The sequence below is a fragment of the Pleurodeles waltl genome, chromosome 10, assembly GCF_031143425.1.
Source record: "Pleurodeles waltl isolate 20211129_DDA chromosome 10, aPleWal1.hap1.20221129, whole genome shotgun sequence".
In the NCBI taxonomy this organism is placed as follows: Eukaryota; Metazoa; Chordata; class Amphibia; order Caudata; family Salamandridae; genus Pleurodeles; species Pleurodeles waltl.
Window position 1 is genome coordinate 570,478,268 of NC_090449.1, and position 13,911 is coordinate 570,492,178.

General features: G+C 46.7%; 1 protein-coding gene across 1 annotated transcript in view; it reads left to right on the plus strand.

The window, feature by feature from the left end:
* The first annotated feature begins 12,432 nt into the window (after window positions 1–12,432).
* The window catches only part of ZBTB47 (zinc finger and BTB domain containing 47), a 253,937-nt gene continuing 252,458 nt past the window's right edge, over window positions 12,433–13,911 (plus strand). Inside the window, exon 1 of the mRNA XM_069211014.1 lies at window positions 12,433–12,662. Within this exon, the coding sequence (XP_069067115.1) occupies window positions 12,660–12,662 (3 nt within the window). The 5' untranslated portion in view covers window positions 12,433–12,659. The remainder of the gene's footprint in view (window positions 12,663–13,911) is intronic.

Below are 13,911 nucleotides of genomic sequence, written 5' to 3' on the forward strand. Positions count from 1 at the left end.
GATCCCAAGTGCAGCGGTCTGATCAATGGGTTTCCAAGTCTCTGCTCACTTAGGGAGGGCAGTAAGGAGGTTGTGTGGGGGGCAATGACCCAGCTTGTCCCTGCTGTAATGATTATCCCTTCTTCCATTAATCAAGGACTTTCGCTGTGAAAGGGCCGGCAGGTCCTTCAATGAGACACATCTTGGATGGACAGAGCCGGCCTCATTATGCGTGTGGCAATGTCTCTGATGCTGGGGTCATAGAGCGAGGGGGAAGACGAGCTGCCAACTGGCTTTGAGTGCCAGGGTGCTGACTGTTTTGCTACTCGATAAGTATGCAGGACGTTTTCCACCTTCCTGCCAGGGATGTTTTTGCAAAAGTTTGCCCCCAGCTCACCTGTGCTATATCACGGACTGTGGAGGCCTCAGCTTGGGCTCCTCATTTCCCTGTGGTGGTGCTCTGCTGGAAGACCCTTGAGGTGCCATGCAGCCATGTGCTAGGGCCACCGCTGACTCATCTCTGCCCTCTGATACTGTTGTTTTTACTGTGTCCCCTGGAGGCTGCAGTATAGGCAGGCGGCACAGTCACTCGCACTGTGCCTCCACAGCCGCATCTCTGTGGGCCCATGCGGCCCCAGCCCCGTGGGGGGGGGTTCCCCATCTTGGGCTGCCTTCCGCTGAGTTTTTCGTAGCGGTTAAAGCTGCCGATGCACTCCTCCCCTAACACTTGAAGACAGCCAGCGGGAGTGCCCCGATAAATAAAATTGGTATGGGGTATCAGGGGCTCTATTGGGTGTGCATAGCCTGCAGGATTGCCGTAGATAGGGGATCGCCGGGTGGTACCCAGTGGAGTCCTGTCTCACAACATTGACTGACTGCTAGCCGTACCCCCCCTTCTAGGGTACATCATAAGATCACTGCTGGCCCCCCCTTCTTTCTGACCTATCATGTTTTGGTTTTTAATATAGACAGGACTACATCATCTAAGAGAGAAACACAGTTGTCACACTATCACATTTTTATCTTACATATCATGTGAAAATTCCTTTAAAGCCTTAAATGTTGTTTTGCTTGAAGAGGTGCTTAACTTGGAGTTGTAACAAGCTGAAATTATCTTTAGGAGTGGTTTAGGATGAAACAACTTCTTCTACAGTTACACTAAGAAGATTTTTACTTTCTCTGAGTACAATTTGAGAGGCAGATTTTTGTGGACAAGGTGAGATGCTTAGGGTTATGCACAGTTTATAAGATGTGCAGCAAAGTTTTTATAGGGTGGGAATGTTAGGGTGGGAATGCGGGAAAGTTCCTCTTTTGACATGGTTAGTCCCCCACTTTTTGCCTGGAACATGATGTGGTTTTGAGCTGTTAGTGCCCTGGGCCCCTGCTAAACAGGTTCACCTGGCTAGATCTCTCTCCCCAAAAATTGTACTGAGATTGCCACTTCAGCCACCCTTGTAAGTCCCTAGCAGATGGTACCCCTGGTATCTACGGCATGGCTACTGAAGCAGCACCAATTGTGGCTCTCTGAGAGGCCCCACACCAGCCTCATGCAATCTGCCATTGCAAGTGCATGACAAGGCATACCCAAAGTTGCAAACTCGATATGGCACTCACCCTGGGTGCCATGTCTATGAACACTGCATGCAATATAGGTAAGTCACCCGTCTGGCAGGCCTTACAGCCCTAAGATAGGGTGCACTATAATGCATGTGCATGAGCATATATGCCCTTGTGTGACTTTGACAATCCTTAGACGTAGTAAGTGTAAAGGGAAGCCATAGCAAGTGCCTGTGCTGGACACTGGTCAATATGAATTGCCCAGCTACATGATGGCCTTTCTGAACCTTGGGTTGTTTGGTATGAAACAACACCGAATAATAAATCCACACTGATGCCAGTGTGGGATTTATTATAGAATGTGCCCAGAGTGCACCTTAGAGGGGCCGTCTGCAAAACCTAGCAGCCCTGGCATGGTTGCTGACTGGTCTCAACCAGCCTGCCACCACCAGACACTATTCTAGACTCCTGGGGTGACAGCTTTTGAAATCTGACCCCTGCCTCTAGTGCTAGCAGCAAAAGGCAGCCCAATGGTTCTACCCCCAGTTTAGGCAGGAAAACCGGTGGGAAACTTAGCAAGAATATGGGGAGTGGCCACCCTCAGCCTGCGTCACCCCTCAGGTGTAGCAGGCGAGAGGACCACTCCATTTCATTTTCCTCCATCTTAGATGGTATGAAAAATAGGCAATCATGGGCAGGGATGTGTCCCCTTCCCACAGGAAGTGGTCACTTAGTAGGTGTAGCCACCCTAAGGTAGGTGGCCCATTGGCCACTACCAGGTACTCCCCCAACACCCTCTAAATGCAGTATTTAGAGGGCATCCCCTTACCATGATCTCAGATTTCATGGACACAAGAAGACCAGGACAAAGAAGACACAAGGAACTAAAACTGAAGTCCTGCTGCACAAAGAAAAAGGCACCAAACCCTGCCTGCTGCTCCAGGACTCGACCATCACCACTGAGGTGTCGCCTGGAAACCTGAAGGATTCTGCAAAATCCCAGATCACCTCCAGCCTTCTAAAAATTGCCAAAAACCTTCCTCAGAGTGACGGTATCTCTCTCCTGCACCCTGAAGGCAAGGAACCTGTGAAGTCCAGTTTACTGACCTGCTGCTGAAACGACTCAGACCTATCAGCCCAGCCAAAAACTGTACAACAGCTCCAGTGGACCAGACCTGCCACCCTACGAAGCTTGGTGGCACTAGGGCTTTCTAGGGCAGTGGTGTATCAGTACCCAGGGTACTGGACCCCGAACATTAGACACCCAGAAGCAGAGTCCACTCCGGACTCCCAAAAGCACAGGAGCAAGCACCAGTCGAGGGACTTCAGGACACCTGAGATCCACCCCCCTGATTGGCCCTGCTGCCCTGCAATCCACCCTCAAAGCTGCTTGCCCTGACCACCAGGACACCAAGATGCAAGATGCCTGGCTAACCTAGCTGCGCTGCACTCCGCCTCCCTGTCCTCTGTGCTGACTAACCAGCTGTGGTATTGTGGTCCCTACGCCCATGCAATCTCACCCTTCTAAGGGGACCCGACAGACTTTCCATAAAGTCCATCTGCGCAGTGTTTCCAAGTGGCCTCCTTCTCTGCTATGCACCAGCTCCACAACATTCAGCCACTGCTCCTGCTCGAACCTGGAATCACCCGAACTTCACTTGCTGGACCATTGGACCTGTTCTCGACCTAAAAACAGAAGGTGACACTTGTGAGAGCATTGCCTGATTTTATATGCATTTTTCAAATTTCTCACCATTGATTCCTTTGGTGCCCAATTATGCACAAAAACAGTACTTTTTCTAAACTTTGAAAAATCAACACTAAAAAAGTACTTGCTGTAGAATGACGATCTTGGTCTGAATAATGTTATTTAAAAAAATCGATATCATTTTCATAAATTGGTCATGAGTTATTTTTCAGATTCTGTGTCTTCATTTATTGATACTGTGAGTACAACAAATCCTTAGCATATCTCCTGGATTAGCCTAACTGCTCGCCCACACTACCACAAAAATAGAGCATTAGGTGGTCTGCTTTTTACCTCTTGATAGTAGGGTTGCTTGGATTCTCTTCACAGTACATGTCATTGTCATACACTTTATAGAGTGCCAGCCTCCTACAGGGAGGTGAAAAACAGTCAGATCATGAACAATCGCTGCACTACCTGGAGGACTTCCTATTTGTGAGGCAGAGAGGAACAAGGACCGTGTTTCAGGCCACTGAATTTGAAGAAGTGCTACATTGGTGGCGTAGTTGACAATTAACAAATTAAAGGGAATTACTAGCAAGCTACAGTTTCTTGGCATTGAACATGACTGTGTTGAGGAAGTCAAGGCTACCACAATATAAACTTGACATGGTAAGGGATTTGATGCGGGAAATAGAAGTCTGAGCTAATAAAAAAACAATAACAACTAGGTCTGGTGAAAAAAATATTTCACTTACAAGGTGATTGTGCCGGAGAGGGTTTATTGCAATCTGATGGCTATGCAATGTCAGTGGCACGCAGACCTCACCACAGAACGAGGATTTTGCACAGAATAGGAGAAGACCTGTAGATGTAGAAATATTTTTTGTAGGATGTCCATGGTGTCTCCATGGGGCTACAAGAAGGCCCAGTTCCATTGCAGATAGAAATGTGCTTAGACACTGCTGCAGTGACAGGGTGGTTCAGGTTATACGGAAAGAGGGAATGGTGTGGAAAGGAACAACCAGAGAGCTGGTAAAATAGAAGAGCAGATGTGGCCTACTGGCTAGAGCTGCTGAGTGTGGAAAATTGGGAACCTCAAATCCCAGCCTCACCTGAACATCCTGTGATTATGGGCACATCACTTAATCGGTATAACTAGTCAGGCTTTTTGCAAAGCATTTTAATATTCTAGGCTCAACTTTGTGCTATAAAAAAACTGCAAAAAAGTAAGTTGAACACAGTCCTATCAGAATGAGGGAGAAGGCTCTGAAGACAAGAGGATAGGGCATATTACTTAGTGTGAGAGGGTAGGTACCTAAGTCTTAGTTTGCTGCTTGGATTGTATCATTGGTTTATAAGGCAAAATACCAAGGTTATCAATGGAGAGATATGTTCTACCTCAATTAAAGTGACTTTTTAACAGCTGGAAAGGTGTCTGTTGGTCCTTCTCAAATTTTGTATTGAATATTTACTTGATGAGATACAACATTTGTCCACTTTGGACCTTTAACACTTGCTCATATCAGAACACAACATACTGGAGGAGCTTTGCCCCTGGCCTGAACAGTCAATTCTACAACATACCACTCCACTCTACTCCATTGCTCTACTTTATGCCATTCATTCAATGCCATTTGACTCTGACACTCTATGCCACTCCACTTGACACCACTCGACTCTGTAACACACTACTCCACTCTATGTCAATTCTCTTGCCTACCCAACACCACTCTATGCCACACCATGACAATCTACTCCACGTCACTCTAGAACATGCTACTCCACTCAATGCAACAATCTCTAAGTCACTCCACAACACTGTGTGCCACTCCACTCTACAACAGTCCACTCCACTCTGTCACTTTACTCAACTCTACTCCATTCTACGCCTTTCCACTATATGACACTGTACTCCCTCCACCACACTGCACAACACTCTAAACCACTCCACTCTGCAACTCCATGCCACTCAACTCTACACCATTGTATGCCACTCCATAACACTCCACTCTTTTACACTTTATGCTACTCCACTCTTGTTTTCCCCGCTAACTTTTAGCCATGCTAAACAGCACCCATGCTGGTGTACAACATGCATAAAACATAATGGCAAAGTCAATAGCTCTAGCATACGAGAGACCCACTGGTTTTGCCTGAGCTTGTTGTAACTGAAAAGTGAGTTGTAATTCCAGATTCCTCATCGCCTTATTACGTGATTTTAGGAACAAGGCTTAATCTATTAATGCCTTGGTTCCTATATCTTTTAAACCCTGCACATACTTGGCAATAGAAAAAAATAAAGTGTTTATGCCGCTTGCTGAAAAACGTGTCACTCACTGTCATCCACCTGCACCTTGGTTTAATGAATCTTTTAGAGGATTAAAAAAAAATATACACGGTGCTAGAGCGACGTTGGAGAAAGAAATATTTAGTAGTGGACAAAGCCAATTAATTATAAAGCGGAGCTTAAGTAATACCATGGGTTGTGCAAAGAAGCACGCTCTGCATTTTACTCTAACAAAATTTCTAAAATAAGTAGTCATATTAATTTAATTAATTGTTTCAGCTATAGCCCCTAAAATAGTATAAAACAGAATGCTTGAACAATAAAAAACTCAATTTACAAATAAAACCAATTAATCTTTAGTTAAAATTCAAAACAGTAGTAAGGAGAACCCTCCAACAATGCCAAAAACTTTGCAAGGGGTGCCTCAAGAAAAGTGCTTGTGCATATATCAATTAATAATTACATATATACAGCAATTTTATAGCAGCAAAGCATTAAATAAGGCTATTGAAGCCAGCCCCATTTGTGCAAATAGGAGCAGACAGTTCCATCTCATAGAGCATCAACAGGACCTTATAAGATCTTATAGATCAGTCAACCCCAGTTTAGCTGAGTAACTCACTCAGACAGGGCCAAGCAGCCCATATATATGAGGATATCAAATTAAGTGTACTGATGTTATCTGGCCTTGCACAAAGTGCTAATGCAGTTTTGGTATAACCCGCCCCACTAGATTTAATAAGGGGTAGAGCCACCAACGCCGAGCTGCGTCAAATTTCCTACAAAACAGGGTAAAGTGGGCCACAGTGTCTACCTTCCCAGGGCTACAAATACAGTACTCTGGTCCAGCCGTCAGTCTGCGGGTACGTACCAGACCCACACGTAGCACACCCAGCCTGTATAAGAGAGTACTTCAATTCGGGGTACAACAGATACAGATAATCAGGTAGGGCAGGGTCATAGACGTTGTTAAAGTAATAGCTTGTAATTGATTCGGGCTTAGGTTCCTGGCATACCCTTATCCTATTAAATTCTTGATACCGGTCTTTTACCTGACCCGCAGTGTCCTGATTGACTCTGCCCGGATCCGTCCACAGAGCCTCTAGATGGAGATTTTTTTGTGTCTTTTTAACGCGCACCCCCTACGAGTGATCCCCAGATCCACCACTTGCGGTGGCCTCTCCAAGAGTTTCCAAATACACTGCTGCCTTAGAGTTGCGTATTAACCTTACCCAATATAACACTGGCTGTAGGTCTGCTAGTGCTCATATTGAAATCAGGCTGAGCTCTGCGAAGGGGGCCTTCAAGGAGGTTCCCGGCCCTAACCCCAATAAAGTTCTCAGGAAATTATTCTCAGCTACTTGTAACACACAGGGGTTTGTATATCCCCAGAGCTCTGCCTCGTAGAGTGCTGAAGCCACTTCCTCATGGGCATATATTTTCAGGATGGTACTGATACTTCTAGCTCCAACCTTATGCTTAAACTTTAATATTGCCCCGCTGCTTGCTTGAGAACTATAGCTGTAGCTAAATAAGTAGTGTGTTTTAGAGTCGAGTGGCGTAAAGTGGAGTGGCATAGAATGTCAGAGTCAAATGTCATGGAATGAGTGGCATAAAATAGAGCAAAGGAGCATAGTGGAGTAGCGTGTTGTAGAATAGACTGGAGGAAAGTGGCATGGAATGGCATATAGAGCGTTGCCCCAAAACACTTTTCAAGGTGGTACATGAATTATCAGACCCAAACAAGCTTTCTCATCCATATGCTATATCTCAAGCTCAGTGTGAGGAATTGACTTGCTTTTTTAGCACTAAAGTTAACAATATCTGTGCTCAACTGGAAAATGATTGGGTGTGTGGAACGCACATTCCCCATCAGGAGTGGTGGTTGCTAATTCCAACCCTTCTCCTGGGGACTTTAGTGCTACGTCCTTGTGCTCTGTTCCAGAGTTTCCTATTGAAGCTTGGGCTCCATTAGATACGCAAAACTTTTATGTCTGTTCTGAAATCCATCAAATCAGTTTCCCCGGAAGACCCCTTCCGCCTGCTAAATTAGGATTACTGGAGCCTGGCTTATTAAACATTATTTTGGATGCTCTGAACGCCTCCCTGTGTGAGGGATATATACCTCTGAAGTGGAAACACGCTATGGTGCTTCCAAAACTAAATTTGGATCACTCCGTTTGTTCTATTGCCCTATTTCCCCGCTTTCCTTTTTCTACGAAATCTTGGAGAAACACATTCATGCGCAGCTTACTGCCTTCATAGAGGCCCACATGTTGCATGCCTTTCATCTGGGTTTTAGGACTGGTTACAACACGGAGTGCACCCTCTTGGGAGTGACAGAAGATCTGAGGTAGCGTTTGATTGATGGTGAGTCTGCTAATCTGGTGCAACTTGATGTGAGCGCAGTTTTGACACTGTTTCCCATGCTATTCTTCTGGACAGATTGGCGTCTCTAGGGCTTAAAGACTCTGCACTGGCACAGTTTGGCTGCTTTTTACAAGGACACTCATTCCAGCTTATTTTCTGCAGATGCCAAATCCAGCCTTCAAGCTCTAACATCAGGTGTCCCGCAAGCCTCAATTTTAAGCCCACTTCTGTTTAATCTCTATGTCCATCCTTTAGCAGAAGTAGTAGAGAGCTGCAGACTAATGTTGTTCAGTTACGCCGATTACACTCAGATCATTTTCTCACTGTCCTGTGAGAAAGTAGCCTCTTTCTAGCATGGTTACCCCCATTTTTGGCCTGTTTGTGAGTGTGTGTCAGTGTGCTTTTACTGTCTCACTGGGATCCTGCTAGCCAGGACCCCAGTGCTCATAGTTAAAACCCTATTTGTCAGTGTGTTTTGCCTGTCTCACTGGGATTCTGCTAGCCAGGACCCCAGTGCTCATAGTTTGTGGCCTATGTGTGTCGTCATTATGCTTGACTGTGTCACTAAAGTTCTGCTACCAGAACTCCAGTGCTTATGCTCTCTCTGCTTACCAAATTTGTCACTACAGTTAGGTACTCCATATTCCAATTCTGATTGGCACTCTGGACCCCTCCCCCTTATAAGTCCCTGGTATATGGTACCTAGGTACCCAGGGAATTGGGGTTCCAGGAGATCCTTATGGGCTGCAGCATTTCTTTTGCCATCCATAAAGAGCTCATACAAACCTTTCATCAGGACTGCCACTGCAGCCTGAGTGAAATAGTGCACACACTATTTCACAGCCATTTTACACTGCACTAGGTAACTTATAGTCTAACCTTCATTTACTGAAGGCTAGGTGCAAAGTTACTGTGTGTGAGGGCACCCTTGCACTAGCAAAGGTGCCCCCACGTTGTCCAGGGCCAATTCCCCGGACCTTGTGAGTGCAGGGATACCATTATAAGCGTGCACTATATATATGTCAATACTTATATGTAGCTTCACAATGGTAACTCCAAATATGGCCATGCGAGGTGTCCAAGATCATGGAATTCACACCCCAATACAAATATGGTATTGGAGGGGCAATTCCATGCTCCCTGTGGGCTCCACCATGGACCCCCAGTACTGCCAAACCAGTTCTCAGAGGTTTCCACTGCAGCCCCAGCTGCTGCCACCTCACAGACACATTTCTGCCCTCCTGGAGACTGAGCAGCTCAATCCCAGGAAGGCATAACAAAGCATTTCCTTTGGGAGGAGGGTGTTACGCCCTCTCCCTTGGAAATAGGTGTTACAGGCTTGGGAGGGGTAGCCTCCCAGAGCCTCTGGAAATGCTTTGAAGGCCACAGATGGTGCCCTCCTTGCATAAGCCAGTCTACAAGGGCTCAAGGACCTCCAGTCCCTGCTCTGGCATGAAACTGGAAAAAGAAAAGGAGAGTGACCACTCCCCTGCCCAGGGGTGGTGCCCAGAGCTCCTCCAGTGTGCCCCTGGCATTAGCCATCTTAGATTCCAAGGTGTGGGGACCCTCTGGAGACCTCTGAGTGGCCAGCACCAGCAGGTGACGTCAGAGACCCCTCCTGATAGGTGCATACCTGGGTAGGTAGCCAATCCCCCTTTCAGGGCTCTTTAGGGTCTCTCCTCTGGGTGTTTCCTCAGATTCGGTTTGCAAGATTCCTCCAGGACTCCTCTGCATCCTCTGCTTCAGCTTCTGACAGATGGATCAACCGCAGACTGCTCCAGGAACTGCTGTAACTGCAACAAAGTATCCAGGACGACTCCTGTGACCTGCAACTTCAGCTCCAACCAGAATTTGCAACAGTTTCCAAGGTGTGCACGCTCTGAGGACTGCCTGTCTTCACCCTGCACAAGAAGAACTGAAGGAATCTCCCGTGGAGTGACGGAGTCACTTCCCTGCTTCAGCAGGCACCCTTCTGCGATGACAACCAGTACTCTGGGACTCCTCTCCTGATTACGAGTGTGCTCCCTGGAACACAGGTGGTGGACCGAAGTGCCCAGACTGTCCAAAGGTCCAGCTGTCCAAATTTAGTGGAGGTAAGAGCTTGCCTCTCCGTGCTGTGACTATACCCCTGTGCACTCTGTCTTCTGCAGCTCCTTGGGCTTCTGTGCACTTCTTCCAAGAATCCTTCATGCACAGCATAGCCCAGGTCCCCAGCACTCCATCCTGCGACGCACAGCTCCCTGAGTTGTTCTCCGGTGGCATGGGACCTTCCAGTGTAGTGCTGCGACGACCGCACTTTGCATCTTCTTTGTCCCCGTGTTCTGGTACTCCCGTGGGTGCTGCCTGGTCTTCTGAGGGCTCTCTGAAGTGCTGAGAGCCCTGTCTGTCTCCTCAGTCCGAGTTGAAACCCCCCCAGGTCCTTCCTGGGTCCAGGCAGCTCCTTTTTGACGCAATGCAAACAGCCTGCATCCAACAACTCGACGTGGGACATCTCCTGCACCAAGCAGGAACCCGCAGCTATCTTCTTTGGTACTCTTCTGTACTTTTCTTCTGACCGGAGAATCCACGTTTGCACCTTCTTCTAGGTTGGCAGGGGCCCCTGTCCTTCCTGGACTCTTCTTTGACTTATGGACTTGGTCTCCTTTCTCCACAGATCTTCAGGTCCAGGAATCCATTGTTTGTTGCTTGCAGTCTTGCTTGGTTCTTGCAAAATCCTTTATCACAACTTGTAGTGTATCTTGAGGAAACTTGCTGTGCTCTACTCCCGCTTTCCTTGGCTCTGGGGTGGGGTATTTTACTTACCTTTGGTGTTCTCTTACACTCCCAGCGCCCCTCTACATACTACACTTGCCTAGGGGGGAATTTGACATTTGCATTCCACTATTTTAGTATATGGTTTGTGTTGCCCCTAGGCCCATTGCAATCTATTGTATTTTTTTTCTACTGTTTGCACTATTCTGACTGTTTACTTACCTGATTTTGGATATTGTGCATAATACTTAACTCCAGAAGGAGTATTGCCCCTAAGATATTTTTGGCCTTGTGTCAGTAAAATAAAGTACCTTTATTTTTGGTAACACTGAGTATTGTCTTTTATTGTGTATAAGTACTGTGTAATATAGTGGTATTGCAGGAACTTTGCATGTCTTTTAGTTCAGCCTAAGCTGCTCTGCTACAGCTACCTCTAGACAGCCTAAGCTGCTAGAACACTAATACATTTCACTAATAACGGATAACTGGACCTGGTATAAGGTACCCCCTATAAACCAGGCCAGCCTCCTACATGGCCTCAACACAGTCACAGGTCTCCTCTGATCATTACCTAAGCATAAGTTGTATTGCTCGCTGGATGAACATTAATATACTTAAGCTTAGTTGTGATAAAACGGGGATGGTGATCCTGGGGAAGCACCGTTCGTTATCGGGTCCACAACACTGGCCGACCTTTCTCGGGCCTCTTCATACTCCTTCCTCGCAAGTTAAAATTCTAGTATTCTTATTGGATGATGCATTATCCATGCAGCCCCAAGTAGTTAAAGTAACCTCTATCTGCTTTCTGGTGCTTAAGTGGCTCAGGAAAATAAGCTGCATGCTTCCTTTTTCTGCCTTAAGAACAGTGATTTCGGCGCTGGTACTGTCCTGTTTGGACTACGGTAACCTTCTGTACCTGGGCATAGATAAGGCACATATGCGCCGTTTGCAATTGGTACAGAATGTGGTCGCCAGACTACTTTTTCACTTGTCGAAGTCCACTTCTGTTTCCCACTTGCCTCATGAGATGATCTGGCTTCTAATATCTAAATGCATCTCTTTTCAAAACCTATGCTGCATGGTTAAGGCTAAAGCTGGCCTTGGCCCCCACTACATGAAAAAATTGGTGGCGTCTTATCATCTGTCTCAGCCCTTGCTCTCCTCTTCTCGACCCCTTTTCATTCATTGTACCCAGTTTCTGCCGCTCACGCATGAAAGGGCACTGTTTCTCATATCTGGGTCCGAGATTATGGAACTCTCTCCCTGGGCACCTGAGAGCTTTCTCTTCACTGCTTGAATTTTGTAAAGGTCTGAAAACGGGGCTTTTTAAGCTGTAATCTCCTTCTACACCTGCGACGCCGTTGAGCCAGGAAACTTTTTGAGGTATCTGCGCGCTTTACATGTTTTAAATTATTTTTAATAACGCCTAATGTAAAACATATATTCTTCCACTTTGATCTTTTAGTTCTGCTCAGGTCGTATAATGGCACGCGTAGGATGTTCACGCAATTATTTTTATTTTTTGCGCCCTGACAATTTGAGTTTAGTTTGTCTTAGTATAAATTAGAATATTACGAGTATCCAAATGAGAACGAAGAGCATTGCGTGAGCCGCTCACACCTGGCGGAAAAAAGATTCCGATCGGCTTGAGTTCGAAGCTTTAGAAAATTCCCAGGTGTAACAACCTCGAAACTATGCATTTGTTCGGTGCGGTGGCATCTGCGTGGCTGCGAGAGAAACCGAAAGGAGCCCCTGTCTCTTTAAAGGTCCAGACAGCAGCCCCATCTGATCCCGCAGCTCCAATCAGAGGCCCCCCTCCGCATCAGCACTTCTGGCTAAACATGGCGATAGCAGGATGATGTAAAGAAGGAAAAAAAAGGGGTGTAGGACAAAAAAGCCCCCCACGAGCCCCAAGAGCCTAGGAGGAGAGGTGTCTACCAGCACCAAATACTTTAATGGAGATCACACACCCCCTGCAGCACTGGGAGGGGCAGGACTGCTCTGATCCCAACACCTGGCATCAAAATGGTATTGCTGCTGAGATCTGTTTTAATTTATGTGCATATCGTATTTTTTCTGTCCTCTCAGATTCCCCTGCAGGGCTTTTTGCAACTTACAGTGCCTTGCGGGTAGACTGTGCATGGGCAAAACCAAAACGCAAAATTGGGAGGGGGCTGCTGATGCTGCAGAATGGTAACCAGGAGACCCTGTGCCATTTCCGCGCACCTTTAATGCGTCACATTGCCTTGCAGGGGCATCTGAAACTCACCTGTACCTGGCAGGGGTTTTGGGTTCTGCTTCGGTCGGAGCGCGAGAAATCCATGAGAAGTTGTTGGGGAGGTAGCGGTGCTGACATATGCTAAAAGGAATGTGAACTGCGATTCATTTTACGAATAGCTACTCTTCATGTTTTCTCCTCTTGCCGAGCCCCCTCGAGAGATATGCTCAGGGCTTAGACGAAAATATTTTTTAAAAGGGGAGGATGTGGGGAAAAGGTTGACAGGCAGACCCTTTTGTTCATGTCGGTGCCGTTTTTTTTAATTGTTTTTATTTTTTTCACCTTCGCATTTGCTCAGCAGTAGGAACACACCTTTTTATATATCTGATCAGGTTAGCTTGCTCTGGGTCGACTAACGGGGAGTCTAACTGCCAAGTGATCTTGTGTCATGTGATGGTCACCGCCAGCCAGTCGCGCCTTTCTAGCCAACAAACACGTCGCATTCTGGGAATTGTAGTTTCAATTTTAATAGGGCACAAGTGGGCTTTAAAATGTTCTGCATGTAAAGTGCTAATAGCTGAAAAGTCGGGACCAGCGTTAAGTGTTCACATGATATGATATGATATGGTATGGAGTCACTAGCCAGATGTGCGGCTGAGTATGTTGGAGGGAAGGTAGCGTGCAGAAGCCTTTTTCGCTCACACCCATCACATGGCAAGCTGTGTGAGGACCTCAGACCCTCAAGAATGTTTCACTGTGCGATCGTTCAGAAACGGGGTGGGACATGGGGAGTGGGGCTTTGGACCTCTCACTATGCAGTGCTTTAATTGGAGAGATAGACATATAGGAACTTAATCTTTAAAGTACCCGATTGCTGCTGAGGTGAGCCTTGTACACTTAGATGTATTGCAGCAGTGCTGAGATTTGCAGGTACTCTGCCTTTCAAATTAAAGAAGTGCAGGTGATCAGTACCGGAGAGTACCTGACAATTTAAAGCACCGCTTGTACGCCTAAATGCCCCCCCCCCCCCCTAAACCATCATCGGGGGAACTGTAAAAA